The sequence below is a fragment of the Coenobita brevimanus genome, chromosome 115, assembly GCF_032717465.1.
Source record: "Coenobita brevimanus isolate Jiangsu-jjx chromosome 115, ASM3271746v2, whole genome shotgun sequence".
In the NCBI taxonomy this organism is placed as follows: domain Eukaryota; kingdom Metazoa; phylum Arthropoda; class Malacostraca; order Decapoda; family Coenobitidae; genus Coenobita; species Coenobita brevimanus.
In genome coordinates, this window is record NC_137068.1 from 1,734,168 (window position 1) to 1,752,175 (window position 18,008).

At 43.2% G+C, this 18,008-nt stretch overlaps 1 protein-coding gene across 1 annotated transcript in view; it reads left to right on the forward strand.

Moving 5' to 3' along the window:
• The window catches only part of LOC145418635 (uncharacterized), a 409,304-nt gene extending 391,557 nt beyond the window's left edge, over positions 1-17,747 (forward strand). The window contains exons 6-9 of the mRNA XM_080286998.1: positions 4,465-4,525; positions 10,614-10,660; positions 10,995-11,163; positions 16,900-17,747. Coding sequence (XP_080143124.1) covers positions 4,465-4,525; positions 10,614-10,660; positions 10,995-11,163; positions 16,900-17,533 — 911 coding nt within the window. The 3' untranslated portion in view covers positions 17,534-17,747. The remainder of the gene's footprint in view (positions 1-4,464; positions 4,526-10,613; positions 10,661-10,994; positions 11,164-16,899) is intronic.
• Positions 17,748-18,008: the final 261 nt, after the last annotated feature.

Consider the following 18,008-nt stretch of genomic DNA (forward strand, 5'->3'; position numbering starts at 1 on the left):
TCACTTCTCATTACTGTCTTCACTTCTCTTAACTATCTATGCATCTTAGCTATCTCTCTTCCCTTCTCTTAACCATCTATCTACTTCTCCACTACCTGTCTATCTACTCTATCTCCCCCTCCTCTCCCCGCCTCTTCATCAGTACTTGCTTGCCTCTTCCATTCTTTAGTGTCCATCTAGAATTGCAAACATTTCTCTCTCTTGCTTTCTGGGAATTGCTTGTTTGCTTGTTAAGGCCAAACGAACCCGCCAAACAGTCTTGAGAGAGAGAGAGAGAGAGAGAGAGAGAGAGAGAGAGAGGATGAGTAGGAAGGGGGAGGGGAGAAATGTAGTGGAAAGTCGAAAATGGAGGGATCTTGGAGTAGGGGTACGAGAGAGAGAGAGAGGCAAGTTAATATAGTAACAGGAAGGAAAGTAGAAATTATGATTGGTGAAAATGGGGGAAAGGAAAGGAATGCAGGTTGTGTGTGTGTGTGTGTGTGTGTGTGTGTGAGAGAGAGAGAGAGAGAGAGACTTAACATCCCTGCCTGAACAGGAGATACCAAATATTAAACAACGACATTCTTAACCTATCCAACTATCTCTTTCCGCCCCCTTACTATCCTTTTCTCATTCTGCGCCGGTTATCTTAGTGCCAGGGTAAATTCGCACGTATGAGGAGGTCCAGCGGGCATTATTCAGTCGCAAAGGGATGGGAGTTAAGGGAGAGTGAGTTTGTGGATGGGAAATGCGAAGGGGATGGATGGGTTCGGGTGTGTGAGGTGTGGGTGAAGTGGGGTTTGGTATGGTACTCCTCCCTTCCTTGGACATTCCTGATTAGTAATTTCTTTCCTCTCTTATTTCCTTCCTTCCTTCCTTCCCTCCTTCATTCATTCGTTCATTCATTCATTCTTGGCTCTCCTCCCGTCCTTCCTCTGTTCTTCCATTCTTCCTTCGTTCCCTTACCTCTCCTCCCATTCCTTACTCTCTTTTTCTCTCTTCCTTCCTTTATCCTTAATCCTCTCACTCTTCCTCCTTCCTTTCACACACTTCCTTCCTCGTCTCTTCCCCCTCCTTCCTTCCTCGTCTCTTCCCCCTCCTTCCTTCCTCTGTTCCTCCTTTATCCTCTCACTCTTCCTCCTCCTTTCCTTCCTCTCCCTCCCTCGCTCCTCCCTCCGTAGCCCCCCTCGACACAACCTTTCCTAGTGTATTGTGTGTCTGTTCATCATTCTTTCATACATTCTTTTCCTCCCTCTGTCCTTCCTGCATTCTCTCCCTTCTCCCTTCCTTCCATCTTCCTACGCTTCTGCCTCCCAGTCTTGCCTTCCTTCCTTCCTTCCTTCCATTCTCCTTCGTTCCTTCCATTCTCCATCCTTCCTTCCACTTCCCCATCCCATTCACTTTCCCCCTCCTCCTCTCATACTCTCTTAGCATCCATTTCTCCTTACCATTATGTCTTCCTTCTTCCCCACACTCTTCCTCCTTCCTTCCACTCTCTTCCTCCTTCCTTCCACTCTCTCACTCTTTCTCCTTCCTTCCAAATTCTCCCTCCTTCCTCCCACCCTTTCTCTCCCTTCTTCCCTCCACTCTCCCTCCTTGCATTCCTTTCCTCTACATCCGTCCGTCCACTGTCTTCCCTTATATCTTTCCCCTACTTCTTCCATCCCTTTTCTTACTGTCCTCCTTCCCTCCTCCTCCTCTTCCCTACCCCCTGCCACAAGTTAATTCTCTCTCTCTCTCTCTCTCTCTCCTTTCATCCAATGTCTTCCTATTTTCCTTTCCTCCCACCCTTTCTCTCTCTCCCTCCTTCCCTCCTCTCCCCCGCCACAAGCTTTCCTACTGTCTTGCGTATTAAGCTTATTTCAGTACTCCATATCATCTGTTTAGACGGGCAGGGACGTGAAGTTAAGCATTTCTTCATACTTGTTAACGCTTGGAAAAACTGCCCGCAAGTGAAATGGTCTTGGATGAGTGTTTGGCTTGTAAAATCCAGCTCGGTGTATATTTTTTTTGACATACAAGGCAGTTCGTATGTAATTCTTAGGCGTGGGGGAGTTTTTGGCTTCTGATTTCCAGTTCATTATATTTTTCTGACTTACAAGGCAGTTCATGTGTTATTCTGATCAGTCTCTCGTGTGTTGTGGAGGCGGCTTAGTGGTATCAGTGTCTACGTTCTTAATCTTCTACTACCCATGCTACTTTTTATTCTTTGTATTGTCTAGTTTGTGTGTGTGTGTGTGTGTGTGTGTGTGTGTGTGTGTCGTGCTCATTGATTTCATGTTGCGTTAGTATTTTCATGGTGCCTAAATCTCCACACTCCCTACACCTCTGTCCTCTTCAGTTCTTTCCTCCAACACTCCTTTCCTCTCCCCAGTCCATATCTCCTGCATTATTTTCCTCCAGTTTTTTCTCTCCTTCCTTCCTTCCTACATTCCATTCCTCCTTCCCTCCTTCTTACATTCCATTCCTCTCCTTCCCTCCTTCCTTCCTGTCAACATTCGTCTCCCTCCTTCCTCCCTCCGTACATTCTTTACCTGCATCCGTCCTTCCTTCTTTCCATCATTCTTTCTTTCCTTCCTTCCTTCCTATGTTCCTCCCCCTCCTCTCTTTTTCTGTATTCCTCTTCATCTTCCTCCCTACTGATATAAATGTGTGTGTGTGTGTGTGTGTGTGTCGGGAGAGAAGGTGAGTGAGAAGAGATGCTGGAGAGAAAGAGGGAGAGAGTGAAAGAGAAAACAAAGGAGAGAATGAGAAGGAGAGAAAGGAAAAAGGATGAAGTGAATGGGGATGGAAAGAGAAGGGGAAGGGGGAGGGGTGAGAGATTATTGAGTGAGTGAGATAAAGTGGGTGGGGGATGGGGGAAGGTGGGTGGGTGAAGGGTAGGGGGTGGGAGGGGAGATAATGTGTGTGGGGGAGAGTGGTGGGAGGGGAGATAATGTGTGTGGGGGAGAGTGGTGGGAGGGGAGATATGGTAGAGGGAGGGGGGATAACCAATACTGCGCAGTTTTTCCTCCTGGGTTTACATAGTTCCCGCCTCTTTATCCCTTCCCCCTCTCCTCTTTACCCCCCTCCCCTTTATTCCTCTCCCCCTTCCCCCCTCCTCTTCATCCCCCTCCCCCCCTCCTCTTCATCCCCCTCCCCCCCTCCTCTTCATCCCCCTCCCCCTCCTCATTATCCCCCTCCCCCTCCTCATTATCCCCTTCCCCCCTCCTCATTATCCCCTTCCCCCTTCCTCATTATCCTCCTCCCCTTTCTCCCTCCTCTCTATCCCCCTTTCTCTATTCCTCCCTCCTTTTCTACCCTTTCCTCCTCTACTCCCCCCCGTGTTCCCACCACAACCATCGTCTCTCTCTCTCTCTCTCTCTCTCTCTCTCTCTCTTTCTTTCTTTCTCTCTCAAGGTGGTGAGAAATAGGAAGTAAATGACAAGGATATTCGCACAAAGATGATGATAACTAGATGGATGTGTAGTGCGCCCTCTGATGACAGGCCTGGGATGGGGGTTAGGATTGAGAATGTAGAGTTGGCAGGAAGGATGGGACTTGAATGTGATGGAGGGATAGACTGAGATGTTTTATGATGAGGAGGGATAGACTGTGATGTTTTATGATGAGGAGGGATAGACTGAGATGTTTTATGATGAGGGATAGACTGAGATGTTTTACTAGGAGGAGGGATAGACTGAGATGTTGATGAGGAGGGATAGACTGGTTTTATGATAAGGGATAGACAGATGTTTTACTAGGAGGAGGGATAGACAAATGTTTTATGATGAGGAGGGATAGACATGTTTTATGATGAGAAGGGATAGACTGAGATGTTTTATGATGAGGAGGGATAGACTGAGATGTTTTATGATGAGGAGGGATAGACTGAGATGTTTTACTAGGAGGAGGGATAGACTGAGATGTTTTACTAGGAGGAGGGATAGACTGAGATGTTTTACTAGGAGGAGGGGTAGACTGAGATGTTTTATGATGAGGAGGGATAGACTGAGATGTTTTAAGATGGAGGGATAGACTGAGATGTTTTATGATGAGGAGGGATAGACTGAGATGTTTTATGATGAGGAGGGATAGACTGAGATGTTTTATGATGAGGAGGGATAGACTGAGATGTTTTATGAGGAGGAGGGATAGACTGAGATGTTTTGGAGATGTGGAGAGGATGGGGATGACAACTGGGTGTGGAGGGTGAGAGGAGGTGTGATAGTTGAGGAGAGGCAGACCAAGGAAGACATGGAACTAGGTCATAGATTGAGACCTCAGGGATACGGAACTGAATAGAGAGGCTGCCAGAGATCGAACAGTGAAGAGAGCTGCTATAAGGTGACCAAGGTAGACGCAGAGAAGTATATTGGAGCTTTTAAAATGAAAGCGAGAACACGAACTAGGAGAGGGGGAGGGGGAAGGGGGGATGAAAGAGACCCGTATGTATCAGTGTATTACCTGTATCCCTTTCTTAACGCTTGATTTTGTACTTTCCAGATAAGCTGATAGGGGTTCACTGTACTCACGGCTTGAATCGCGCTGGGTACATGGTCTGCAGGTGAGTTAATTACAGGTGTGAGTTAATTGCAGGTGTACAGGTGCTAATAGTGTGATTTTCCATTCTTTATTTATTGTTACTGATTTCACTTATTTGTTGTTATTAGTTTCACTGATTTGAGAAGTAATATTATTGGTTCTTTGGCTGTATATTACATCGTTAAATGGAAGGCACGCTCCCTTTTATTATTATTATTATTATTATTATTATTATTATATAATTAGTAGTACTAGTAGTAGTTGGAGCAGCAACGGCATTATTATTATTATTATTATTATTATTATTATTATTATTATTATCCTGCCCTTGGGTGGGAAAGGAGGTCCGGATGATGATGATGATAATTATTATTTTGTAATTTCAGAATCAGTGAGTCATATAGAGAAGCTAGGCTGTGATTTTCTTAATTGCTTATGTTTTTCAATATTTCGTGTCACCATTATTACTATTTATATATATTTTTGTGAAATTTAAGAGATACATAGGTAAAAGAAATACTCTTCGTGAATTGTATTGTACCCGTATTTCATTGGTTAAAGAAGCTCCCTAACACCTCTTCTGTAACGATTTATTTTTGGATTTTGGATTTGGATATTATCTTGCATGTTATTTATGCCAGTCAGAGGTGGAATTCGAGTGACTTAAATGAGATAGGAGAGCTACGTAAGGAGTAATAAGGAAAATAAATCGCTTGGGAATAGGTGTTTGTGAGCTTCCTTAACCGACTGTTTTTATTTGCATAGGGATGTTGTGACTGTGTGTGTGTGTGTGTGTGTGTGTGTGTGTGAGAGAGAGAGAGAGAGAGAGAGAGAGAGAGAGAGAGAGAGAGAGAGAGACCTGCTGATACCTTGCCTGTTTTCGTGTCCTTGATAAGAAGTATTATAATATGGCAATTATCGTTGGCGCCGCGATAACGAGAAATTAGTATCGCAAACTCACGCTGGGTTGCCATTTTGAGAGAGAGAGAGAGAGAGAAGGAGAGAGAGGAGAAATGCTGTATATAAAAATCAGAGAAAGGAGAAGGGGAAGAGGAGGGACGTGGTAGAGAGAGAGGGAAGGGGAGAACGGGAAAAGGGAAGAGTAGAGGGAGAGAGGGGAAAAGGTTGAAAGGGAAGAAGGGAAAAAGAGAACAGTAGGGAAGAGGAGGGGAGGGGGGAAGAGAGTAAAGGAAAGAGAGTGAGTGTGGAGAAGAAGGGGAGGAGGAGTAGAGGGAGAAGGGGAGAAAGAGAGAGAGAGGAGAGAGAAGAAGAAGCGAGAGAGAGAGAGAGAGAGAGAGAGAGAGAGAGACGTAAGGAGATTAGATCGGAATCAGTATTGCAATGACGGTGTGGAATGTGGATTGATAATGTACTCAACCACTTCATTACGAGCACCTGTTTGACCCCTTCATTACGCTGACGTCTCTTTACAGTAATTCCTTCAGGTGAGAAAAAGAGACGGGATGATGATGATGGTGATGATTACAGATGGTGGTGGTGGTGGCGATGATGATGATGATGATGATGATGAATGATTGTGGTGGTGGTGTTAATGAATAGTGGTAGTAGTGGTGGTGGTGGTGGTGTGGTGATGATGATAAGCAAACTAGGGGATAATAATTGCTTGGGAAATAAATCGCTAAGGAAGAGGTGTTAAGGAGCTTCCATACACCAGGAGTATACAAGCCTGTGTTTGAGGAGTAACCGGTACCCTGTGAGAGTGTCTGAAAATCGTCTTATATACATCATAAGACGGTTTTACTCAGCTTACGGGAGATTTGGAACTTGAGGGAGGTAGATTAAGGCCAAATGAATCCTTCCTGCTTACGAGATCCCGTAATGTTGTGGCTTATCTGAAACGTGAACCCCGTGGACTGTAGGCTTAAACTGCGCTTCTTAGGCATTCCACCATCCGCCTTTCGTGCATAGGGAAGTAGTTAGGGGACGTGTGTATAGCCAGGTAGTTTGATTCGCCCATATCGATGCCAAAGAGTTCCATAAAATGCTCTGATGGTTAATAAATTGATTAGGGTGTCATGTTGGTGTGGGTTGGGATGAAGTGCAGGGAGACGCAGGGTAAAAGTGGAGAAGAGAGGGGTGGGGAAGTTGGATAGTGTGTGAAAGGAAGTTCGTGTGTGTGTGTGTGTGTGTGTGTGTGTGTGTGAGAGAGAGAGAGAGAGAGAGAGAGAGAGAGAGAGTGGAGCAGAGGGAAATAGAGACGGTAGAAAAGAGGTGGAAGGAGAGGGGGAGGAAAGAAAAGTGGTGTAGATAAAGTACAGAGTCAAGAAGACGAGGTGAACCAGAGGAAGTGAAAGAACAGAAGAGGAGCAAGAAGGATGAGGAGGTGAGGGGTCAGTGAGAGGAGGAAGTGGAAGTAGAGGACGAGGAGGAAGTGGAAGAGGAGGAGGAGGAGGAAGTGGAAGTAGAGGACGAGGAGGAAGTGGAAGAGGAGGAGGAGGAGGAAGTGGAAGTAGAGGAGGAGGAGGAAGTGGAAGAGGAGGACGAGGAGGAAGTGGAAGTAGAGGAGGAGGAGGAAGTGGAAGAGGAGGAGGAGGAGGAAGTGGAAGTAGAGGACGAGGAGGAAGTGGAAGAGGAGGAGGAGGAGGAAGTGGAAGTAGAGGAGGAGGAGGAAGTGGAAGAGGAGGACGAGGAGGAAGTGGAAGTAGAGGAGGAGGAGGAAGTGGAAGAGGAGGAGGAGGAGGAAGTGGAAGTAGAGGACGAGGAGGAAGTGGAAGAGGAGGACGAGGAGGAAGTGGAAGTAGAGGAGGAGGAGGAGGAGGAGGAAGTGGAAGAAGGTGAGGACGAGATGGGGAAAAAAGGGTCACCCAGAACAAGGCATTTTGACACGAATTGCCAGTTAATTGTTATGTGCTGAGACTGGTGTGTGTGTGTGTGTGTGTGTGTTTGTTTGTGTGTGTGTGTGTGTGTGTGTGTGTGTGTGTGTGTGTGTGTGTGTGTGTGAGAGAGAGAGAGAGAGAGAGAGATGAAAGTGGAGGCGACTGTTTAGCTGTGTTGGTGGAGAAGAGAAAGTGGGTGCAGGGTAAAGTTGCAGAAGATTGTAGCCTGTCCCGTACTGTTGCACGATGTTGCCATTTTCAACCTCTCCCAACACCACCACCACCATCCTCTCTGGTAGAAATGTTGACTACCACCACCACCACCACCACTACTACTACTACTACCGCCACCACCGCCACCACCACTACTATTTTTCCATTAGTTAAGTCCTTCACGACTATAATTTGTTTTATTTGTACTATATTCTTGGATGGAGAATGAAAGAGTGCGTAGAAGACCGTATAAGAGTGAGGTGGAGGGGGACAGGAGGAGGGGAAGACCAAGGATGAGAGACGAGTAGTGTGAGTTGGAGGGAGGGCAGCCAAATGTCAGAGGACAGGGCGACATGGAGGCGATTTGTTTATAGCCACTCCTTACGGGATTTAGGCGTCGGGCAATAGATAGATAGGTTGGTAGATAGAAATGTTTCTCCAATACGTCACGCTGAAGGATTTTATTATTATTATTATTATTATTATTTATTACTCATTATTATTATTATTATTATTATTATTATTATTATTATTATTACCTGCAAGGTGTTCAAAGGAAGGCCACCCTGAGAGAGATATCAAAGTCCACTACCTCTCTAGGTATATGATTTTTTGCTCTTGCCTCTTGCGTGCCCACCTCCCCTCTAATAATCAGCCCTGAGGGGGTCCTACGTAAAAAAAAGCATACACAAACGTACGGTTGCACACACACACACACACACACACACACACACACACACACACACACACACACCTAAAAAAGATACATTAATACTGAAACCCGAGGAATTACACACACACACACACACACACACACACACACACACACACACACACACTTAAAAGATACATTAATACTGAAACTCGAGGAATCACACACACACACACACACACACACACACACACACACACACACACGTACGTAATTTATACACATTTAAAAAAGATACTACTGAAACATACAAGGGATTCTCTCTCTCTCTCTCTCTCTCTCTCACACACACACACACACACACACACACACACACACACACACACACACGTACGTAATTTATACACATTTAAAAAAGATACTACTGAAACATACTCGTACAAGGGACTCTCTCTCTCTCTCTCTCTCTCTCTCTCTCTCTCTCACACACACACACACACACACACACACACACACACACACACTATCAATTTAAACAGACCCACTCTCCTCTAAGCAGAAGTCCATAATTAGCCAGGAGGGAAGATCGAATGTTATGATCGGTAATGGCGAATGCGTGGTCTGGTTCTGAGAGAGAGAGAGAGAGAGAGAGAGAGAGAGAGAGAGAGAGAGAGAGAGAGAATGTAAATAGGTAAAAGGGAACAGGAGAGAGAGAGAGGGAGAGAGAGGAGGGGGGAAGAAGGGAAGAGAAGTATGAGAAAAAAGGAGAAGGTAAGAGAGAGGGAAGGATACGGGATAGGAGAGAGAGAGAGGAGGAGGAGGGAAGAAGGGAAGAGAAATAAAAGCAAAAGGTACAGATAGTAGGTTAGAGAGAGGAAAGGAGAAAGGGACAGGAGGGAGGGGAGAGGATTAAGTGGGTAGGGGGCGAGGAGAGGGGTAAGGGGATGGCAGGGAGGGGGGAAGCTAATCACTTCACCTTAATTGCCCATCAGAAAATAAGTAGTGTAACAAGACCGTGTAATCTGTGTTCGTTTCCCCCCCCCCATCTCTCTCTCTCTCTCTCAGCTGGAGTAGGCGAGGAAGAAGGGAATATAGAAGGAGGAAGTTGTACTGAGTTTGGGGAATGTTAGGAATGGGAGAATTTGGAAAGAATTTAGATGAATAAAAACTGATAATGGGAAGGCGATTAGAATATATTTGAATTCGGTTTGTTTTAGGCATAGATTGAAGTCATTTCTCTGAAGCAACAACCCACTCGTGTAATAGTAGTAGTTGTAGTTGGAGAGGGAGGAGGAGGCTCATCTCAACGTGAACCCAGTGGACTGCAGGCTGATGTCCTCCTCCTGCAGTCCACCATCTTCCTTTCGGGAATTGAGGGACGTTTGTATAACCAGGCAGTGTAGCCAATCAGTTATATCGATGCCACCACAAGAAGGTATCTAGTGCCAATCCTCTCACGTACTCCCAACCGATGGTTCAGACACATCCAGCGTCACCACCTGGCCGCTAACACCTTATTGAAACACGCTAAGGCTGTCTCATTTATTACCGGCGTTGATTATATTAGCAACGGTATTTTTATGACATGTCGGTGTGTTTTGTTGAGATCTGGGAAGATCCTAACTCCTTCAGTATGAGTGTGTGTGTGTTTTTAAGGTGTTTGTTTATCGTACTGTAACTCACTCTCTTCCCCTCTGCAGGTACACTTGATATTCTCATTATACACTTGCCCACCAGTATTAGCCACTTGTGAGAAGTACTAGCAAAGCAGTGGACAGACACAGGCCAAGTACTATACTCATAGTACTTTGTCCAGAATTATTTCCATTAGCAGCTTATGTCACATTGCTCAGCGGTAGAATATAGCAGTAGTGTGATTCTACTTTCATTCCATAGCACTACTTCATGACTAGCATCATGCTCTAGTGTAAATCTCATGGACACATAACTCACCAGATGTGGCCAGTGGCTGTACTGGTAGCCTTGGGGTTCAGTGCCCTGCACCCTCTGGCACAAAGCTGAACCCCCCAGTTCAGTGAACCAGAGTTGTGAGGCTTGAATGAGACTGCCTTGGTACTCTTCAAATCAGTCCTATTTGAATTTGCTTGGCCATCAGCTGAGCTGATGAGGGGTTAGGGATATTCGTCAGAACTAATGTGACAAGGGTGGTCCATGTATACTACCCCTCTTCCACACTGCCATCTGATTTCTTGTGTTGCGGGGATGGGTCAGTGCCTACCCTGCATCACTTATTCATTTCCAACTCCCACTGCCACACCCACACCCAGACCATGAGATTGAGTTGTCCCTGCCACATATAAACACTGCCAGGTGAGTTTTTAGGTGTAGTGCCATTTATGGACGAATGTGTAGTGTACTGTAAGTGATTGTTGTATCCTTCTCCACAGGTATATGATCCACCAGCTGGGCATCCCACCCGACCAGGCCATAGCAGGTACGGTATTCGTGTCTTGCAGATGGAGGGAAGGTGGAAATACTGTACTGGATAATAGTGGGTGATTGGTACTGCAGAGGGAAGTCTTCACGTGGTGGCACAGATAATAACCAAGCAAATCCTCTGCTCGGTTATGAAAACATCCCTCACCTCCGTCCTCGTTTCCTGAAGGAGGATGGCGGAGTCTGGGATATGAGTAACTTTAGCTTGGAGTCCACTGTATTCACATCCAGAGGAGCCTCAGGTTGCAACTACTTCTACAATACTGCAATAATTCTCCTTCCACTCCTCTCTTCCTCTTTCCTTCACCACACCCATCTTGCTGTTTCCCCAGATTTCAACAGTGCCCGAGGCCATGCACAGGAGCGTGAGGAGTACCTGAAGGACCTGCGAGAGGCGCCCTGGATCGACGAGGTAGTGGCAATTGACCCCAATGCCTCCGAAGACAAGAAACCCACCACCCCATCATACACTAGGGGCAGGACCAGCACCAATGAGTCTGTGTAAGTTGCTAAATGCTGTTTAATATTTTGCAGGTAAGTATTAATGCATGGTTGAATTTTTTGAAAGGCAGTGGATATTCATCAATTTTTCTGCTTATGTAGGCTGTCATTTTTTGTTTTGTTTTTTTAAGTTTTCTGCTTTCAATTTATGTTGTGATCAGTGGTGTATAATATCCCATTAACATTAATCGTTTTCCATGTGAATATGCAGATGATAAAATTAATGCTTTCTGTGGATTAGATAGAAAAATGTCACTTGTAAACAATATAATGCGTTCTTATGAAAGCCTACCTGTTAATGTTGAGTAGGACCAGTAGGCATTATGCACAACAGTAATTATTCATCTTTGGTGTTGGATTATTTTGCAAAGAATATACAGTACACTGATGCTTTAGTTTGATATGTATACAAAATGCATGTTTCAGACTTGAATAAATTTTGCCTTGTTCATGATTTTATGTCCTCTCATATCAGGCTTCATTAATTGTATTTCAACTGACGAATTTCCATTTGTCAGAACAGTAAAACCTTTTTTCGTATTGATTTATACCTTCCATAACTATCAGCGGCCATTCAGATGTGTGAATACATTATGTGAGTAAGAAGTTGAAAGTATGGATGTGCAGTGGGCTTTATGTTGCGATTTCTGGACAAATGTTATCTGTTGAGAATCAGATAAACAAAGCAATACACATGCCTTACTTCTTTGCCAGAAAGTGTTGTAAGATTTATCGATAGAAATAATTATCAGATTGAGTGACTCTCCACTGCCTTATTTAATAGTTATGCTGTGTGGATGTTTTTTGTTTTCATATAATTTATTGTAGGTGTTTAATGGTATATTTTTTTACACATGGAATAATGAAGTGCCTTTTATTTGTTTGATGATATTTACTGGATGTAGATGCTTGCCAGAGGTTAAATATACTAAATATACATAACTTTCTGTGGCAGGTGGAGGGAAGCATCCTGCTTAATATATAGTCGTTAGCAATATGTCTCTGCCACCTAAGTGTATTTTGATGTCATCATTTATTGGTAAAACTTTATCACTGCCAAATCATATATGACTTCTATTTTTATATTATTTAACTTTAGGTTAAGAGAAATTTCACTTGTAAAATATTTTTGTGCCTTTGTGTGGCAAAGGAGATCGGGAAGACCCAGCGGGGCTCAGTACCGTCCTAGGGCCCTCCCCACAGGTCCTGTGCCCCTGGGTGCAGGTGGCAAGGCAGGGCAAGCCAGTTCCTTCAAAGGCGTCTACAATTCAGGAGCTTTTGGTATTTTTGGCATCTCGGTTGGCAGAGTGTTTTTGTGGCATTGGTTTTAGCTACTGCTTTTGGTTGATAATGTTAAACCAATGGTGTGGTTACACATTCCAAAAATACCTTTAGAGCAGAGGTTGCCAGTTTACTGTACACATACCACTATTGGTTTATGTGGGTTTTGTCAGGAGTACACAGTTCTGTAATATGGGGCTGTTATCCCTGGCACAGTGATGGAGAAAAATTAGTGATCTATGTTGTTGTACAACTGTGCCAAGAATTATAACTCATTGCAACATTATTATCTAGATACAGTATACATGCATAGACTTGTACAGTTACATACAAACAGCTTGAACTCTTTATTATTTACATTCTATTATGATTTTTTTTTTTACCAGGCCAATTTCCTTCCTGATGAAAAGTAAAAGCATGTTCTAGACCTTACATAATATTTTTGATACTAGTTAAATTTAATTTCATCATTCCATGTTCAGACTTGTTTATATAACAGTAACTGTGGATATAGTCACGGAACCATATGCAGCTATCTGCGGAAATAGCTGGTGGTATGCAGAATAAATATGGATGGGAACCTCTGCAATAGAATGGCTTCTTTTTTCTTCCTGTGAGGACTCCTTTTGTGCTGAAACTGCATATTCTGGATACATCTGTCACTGCTGTGGGGAAATTTTGCATCATATTGTACGAGGGTCATCTAGGGATGGCCCTGTGGATTGAAGGCTGAAATTGACCTTTGCAGTCCACCATCCACATTTTTTGAAGGTTGAAAGATAAAGGACATTTTTATAACTGGCTCTGCTGCCAGGTTAGAGGACGTTTTTATAACTGGCTCTGCTGCCAAATTAGAGGATGTTTTTATAACTGACTCTGCTGCCTGGTTATGTATATTGGATTTAATGCACCTAGGAACAACTAAATATCAAGTTAAAAGAGATGAAGAGTTTTGTTCGGAAATAATACATGTTTGACATTATGCGAGACCTGTACAAACTTAATATGGATTCTAAGGTGTGTATTTGCAAGTTGCAAATGCACTTGCTATCCTTATTTAATTCCCAGAACATAAATGGACACACACAGTTGCCAGCTCCTCCTCTTTGTACAATTGAGGGGTCATTCAATAGCTTCAGGGGTAGAATAAGGCTGAAGGCCTGCCGTACCACCCAGTAACATCACCTGACATTCTCTTTTATGATTGCTAGCCTTGACGTATGGATTAGTGATTGGGCTATGATTTTTCATGTCATTGAGAGTCTCCCTTTGAGGTGGCTGTTCCTGCGTGTGTAATAAGCTCTTTCATGGGTCTCACAGGAATTGCCCTTGGGCAATGAGAAAAATTAAATGAATGTTACATTTGTAAATGTAAAGATTGAGATATGTGTAACTGCACCATAACTTGTATACTCCATTTACTCTAACTTGACCTGAAATTACCATCTCTTCCTTTTCCTTGATTGCTGATCTGTAACGAGAAAACTTGTCATAGTCTTGCGGAAAGGAAGTATTGTACATTTGTTGTAATTTGTTTTCTTCTAGTTGGTGCCAGTCTTGAAAAGTGCTATGGAAAGGGTGTAGAGCCATAGCATTGCTTTATCTTGCTACTGAATATGGGAAATAAGCTGCAAAATAACAAAAATCTCTGCCAAGTTACGATGGATGAAGTATAGTTGGTGGGCGAGATTACTGCACTCGTTTTACTCTAACTTGACCTAAAATATCCATCTCTCCACATTGAATACCGAGTTGTAATGAGATTAAAATATGGTGCTAGTCATGAAGAAATGCTATGGAAAGGATGTAGAGCCATGGTAGCATCTTTTTCCCCCATTAAAGTACGTAAATAAGCTGCAAAAGGACGATAATTAGGGCCAAGTTACGGTAAAATTGATACAGTAAATGCAAGTAGGTGGTCCTGTTTTTATTTTAGTTTAATATTCCTGCTTTTGATTCTTTTGTAGGTGGTAGTGATATATATATTTTTGAATTCTGGGGGGGGGGGTTCTGCTTCCGATGTTTAATGTTTGTGGTGGTGTTGATTGTGCTTTATTATTTTAGTTGAATATTCCTCCTGATTCTTATGTTGGTGATGGTGACTTTTTTTTGTTTTCCTGAATATTCCTGCGTCTGATTCTTCCATTAGTTGGTGATGGTTTTAACATTCTTTGCTGTGAGCTTCATATATTTTTTTTCCACATTAAATGGTGGTTATTTTTATATATAATTTTTTTTTTACACTAGCTCAGATGATGGCATGATTTACAGTACTGTGATTGATAACCTGATTTACGGTGGCCTAAATGACGGTTTGATTTACGATATTGTAAATGGAATCTGGCCTGATTGTTTATTAGATTTAAAATGTAGTGATTTTTTGATATTTTTTTAATGCTGCATGGGCCTTGAAAAATGCTGTATTATTGTAGTTTTGATTGCATAGTTTTACTGTGAACAAATCCATCTCTGCATAGTATAATTTTGTCATTGTCTTGTGAATGCAGAGAACATTTTATGACATTTACTGGGACTTAAAGAATATTTAGTGCACATAATAATCACAGTTAGCATTTGCTGTTATTTTGGAAGCAGATTCTCTAGGACAAGAGTTCAGTACTTCTCAGAGTGCAACACACTTTGTAGCATGTTAAATTCTCCATAACCCAGTATTCTAGTTACTGGTACAGTAAAAGTCCTCCAGTCCGACGACCAATAATCCAACTATCCCAATACTCCGAATTTTTCAGGGCAAAATTTTTCGAATTTTTGTGGGGTCTTTTCTCATTTTTCAGGGCTTTATCTGGCTTGGACTTGCCCTTGAACCTAGATGTACCTGCCTACAACTCTTCACCTACAGTTCTATGCATTTTTTGTGAACAGAACAATAACCCATATCATTTTAAGTGTTTATTTAATGATCATGGACATAATTTTCATGTTCTCAAAGGTCCCTCCCATTAGTTCATAAAAACCACTAGTCCAAAAGACCTTCGGTCCCCTGCAATTCGGATTACATGACTTACTGTTGCTTGATGCTGTAATACTATAAGGGGTGGAATGTGAGGGAAATATATTGTTTGAATGCATCTCTGCACAGATATGAGAGCCTTGGCAACACTTCTGTTAAGGTCTTCCTGTTTACTATGGAAGGTGGAAGTAGTAAGATACTTGGTTTTCTCTCCTGTACAAAGCACCGTCGTTAAAAAAGCATTCCACTGATCGTGGTTGGCACAGCATTTTTTTTGTGTGTGTATCATTAATGACTTGAGTACCATAGAGTATGGATGCTTTATGCTGTAGTGAAAATTTGTGAGCATATTCCCCAAATCTTCACATAATGTACAGTAAAAGATCTCTCATTCAGCATCTGGTCTCATGGGTATTTCCGGTCTTTTGGCAGTTTTAATAAATACAGTAGTCCCATTACGAAAGTTATCTGCTCTTCCAGCACATATGCTGAGTCAATCGGCAACCATGACAGGGTCACCAGCTCATCGCTGGTACCCGTGTGCCCGTTGTTGCTAATGTGGTGCTGTTGGTACTAGATCTAGCGCTTTTCATAATTGAGCGCCAATAAATATTAGATTTTCTTCTATATCTAGCACATTTTAAAGTCCAATTTACCATGAAAATTTGAACGGTTCACCTGTAGCTTAGCATATTTTAAAGTTGAGCTTAGTGCTTTTGAAGATTTCTGCTTGCCAACACCGCATGCGCCATCGGCCATCATGACTCGTGAGTGTCTGGCTCTGTGAGCGGGACCTTTCAAAAGTTTGGGAACTTTATGTGAATACACGTAGGTAAGAGTAAATTCATATTTGTTGTATCATTAAATACATTAAATTTAAGTTGCTTATTAGATATTTAGTGCTTAGGATTGACCAATAGTACTTGCTAGACACTGATTGCATTGGGGTGACCGACAATGATTGCTAGAAACTTTTGGCAGGTTTTCCAGGTCATATGGCAGTTTCTGCTTTTTCAGCACCTGCTTGATCCCAAAGATGCTGAATGAGAGGACTTTTAATAACTATTTCAGAGTCATGCTGCAGCCCCTCTAAGCCTTCTTTGCCACCCACCAGTGATTTGTGAATCACCATTAATGAACTCGTGCTCTGAAGTACTATATAGTGTTGATTTTTAACCTCTTCAGTCCTGTCATTTATTTTCCTGCTTCTGCCAGATAATTTAATTCAGCATGGAAGTGGCTTTTAAACTAGAGTTTAGATATGGGCTCTGCTAAAAATGAAATTTAGATATGGGCTCTGCTAACTCTTTCATTTTTATGGTTGAATAGAATTGCTAAATGAAATGGTGACAGCTTTATTAAAAAAAAAAAAGGTCACTATAATTGAAGGGTTAAGAGTGAGGCTAAACAAAACACCTGTCCTTTATTTATTTATTCATTTTATGTATTTTTTTTTTTTTTTCACAAAAATTTCCACACGGCAGGAGCTACGACGATGGTGAATACACCATCTCCCCGCCCACCTGGTCCACGGGGCCTGTCAGGCGCTGGAGTAACTCCCCGGCAACACCCGAAGGCGGGGCAGGATGGCGGGAGAGCAGGAGGCGCAGCAGCAACCCCTACAGCACCTCACGCCCACAACGGCAGTACTCACAAGACAATCGGCAACCAAGGCACATCGAACAGCACTCTCCATACGAAGGCCAACGCTACTACGACTCCCGGTACCAGGGACGGGTGGCGCCACAATACCAGCACGACTTCTACCAACAGCGAGGTTCTGGATTTGGGCCACAGCGAACACAGACAAGATGGGCCAGCAAAGCCTATGAAGAGCAGCAGTCCAGTAGCTACCGACCGAGGCAGTACCGTGGTCCAAGACCGTATTGTAGCCCAGAGCGCCGGAACGAAGAAGAAGCGACACCGGAGACGCCACAAGAAAAACAGAGAGATGACTACAGCAGCACCCCACAGCATCAGCCACGCCGATCCTTAAGGAATCATGTCTTTACCCCAGAGGAGAATAAGAGGCAGCCTTTTAGTCCAGGTGACAGGGAAAATGTTTTCACTCCAGATAATTCCTCTCGTCGCCGCTCAGCCAGGTGGAATCCTTACTGATGGAAAGGCTGATTAGGTTAGTTGTAGTATCCTCTTCAGCATGAGACATTTGTATTTAATTTTTGTTCCTTACAGGTGATTGTGTTTTGTTTAGCAAGGGACTCTGTGGAGGGATAAATGAAGACCGTTTATGTAGCACCTTCAGTTTGAAACATTTCCCTAAACTTACGTAAAATTGTCATATGATAGGAATAAATTCATCAAACCACACTAAATAACCTCCCCATGCCATACCACACATAAAAACCTCCCCGCACCACACCACACATCATAACCCCTCCACACCACACAATAACCTCCCCACACCACACATAATAGCCTTCCCACACCACACCGCACCACACCAAGGACATTAACCGAAGGGTCCCAGAGGCCCTTCATTTAATATTCTTGTATATTGTTTCAACTGGAGGGATTATGACTTATAGCTTTCATTAATCCTCTCTGTACAAGAGGTCTTCCATTAGTTATATAA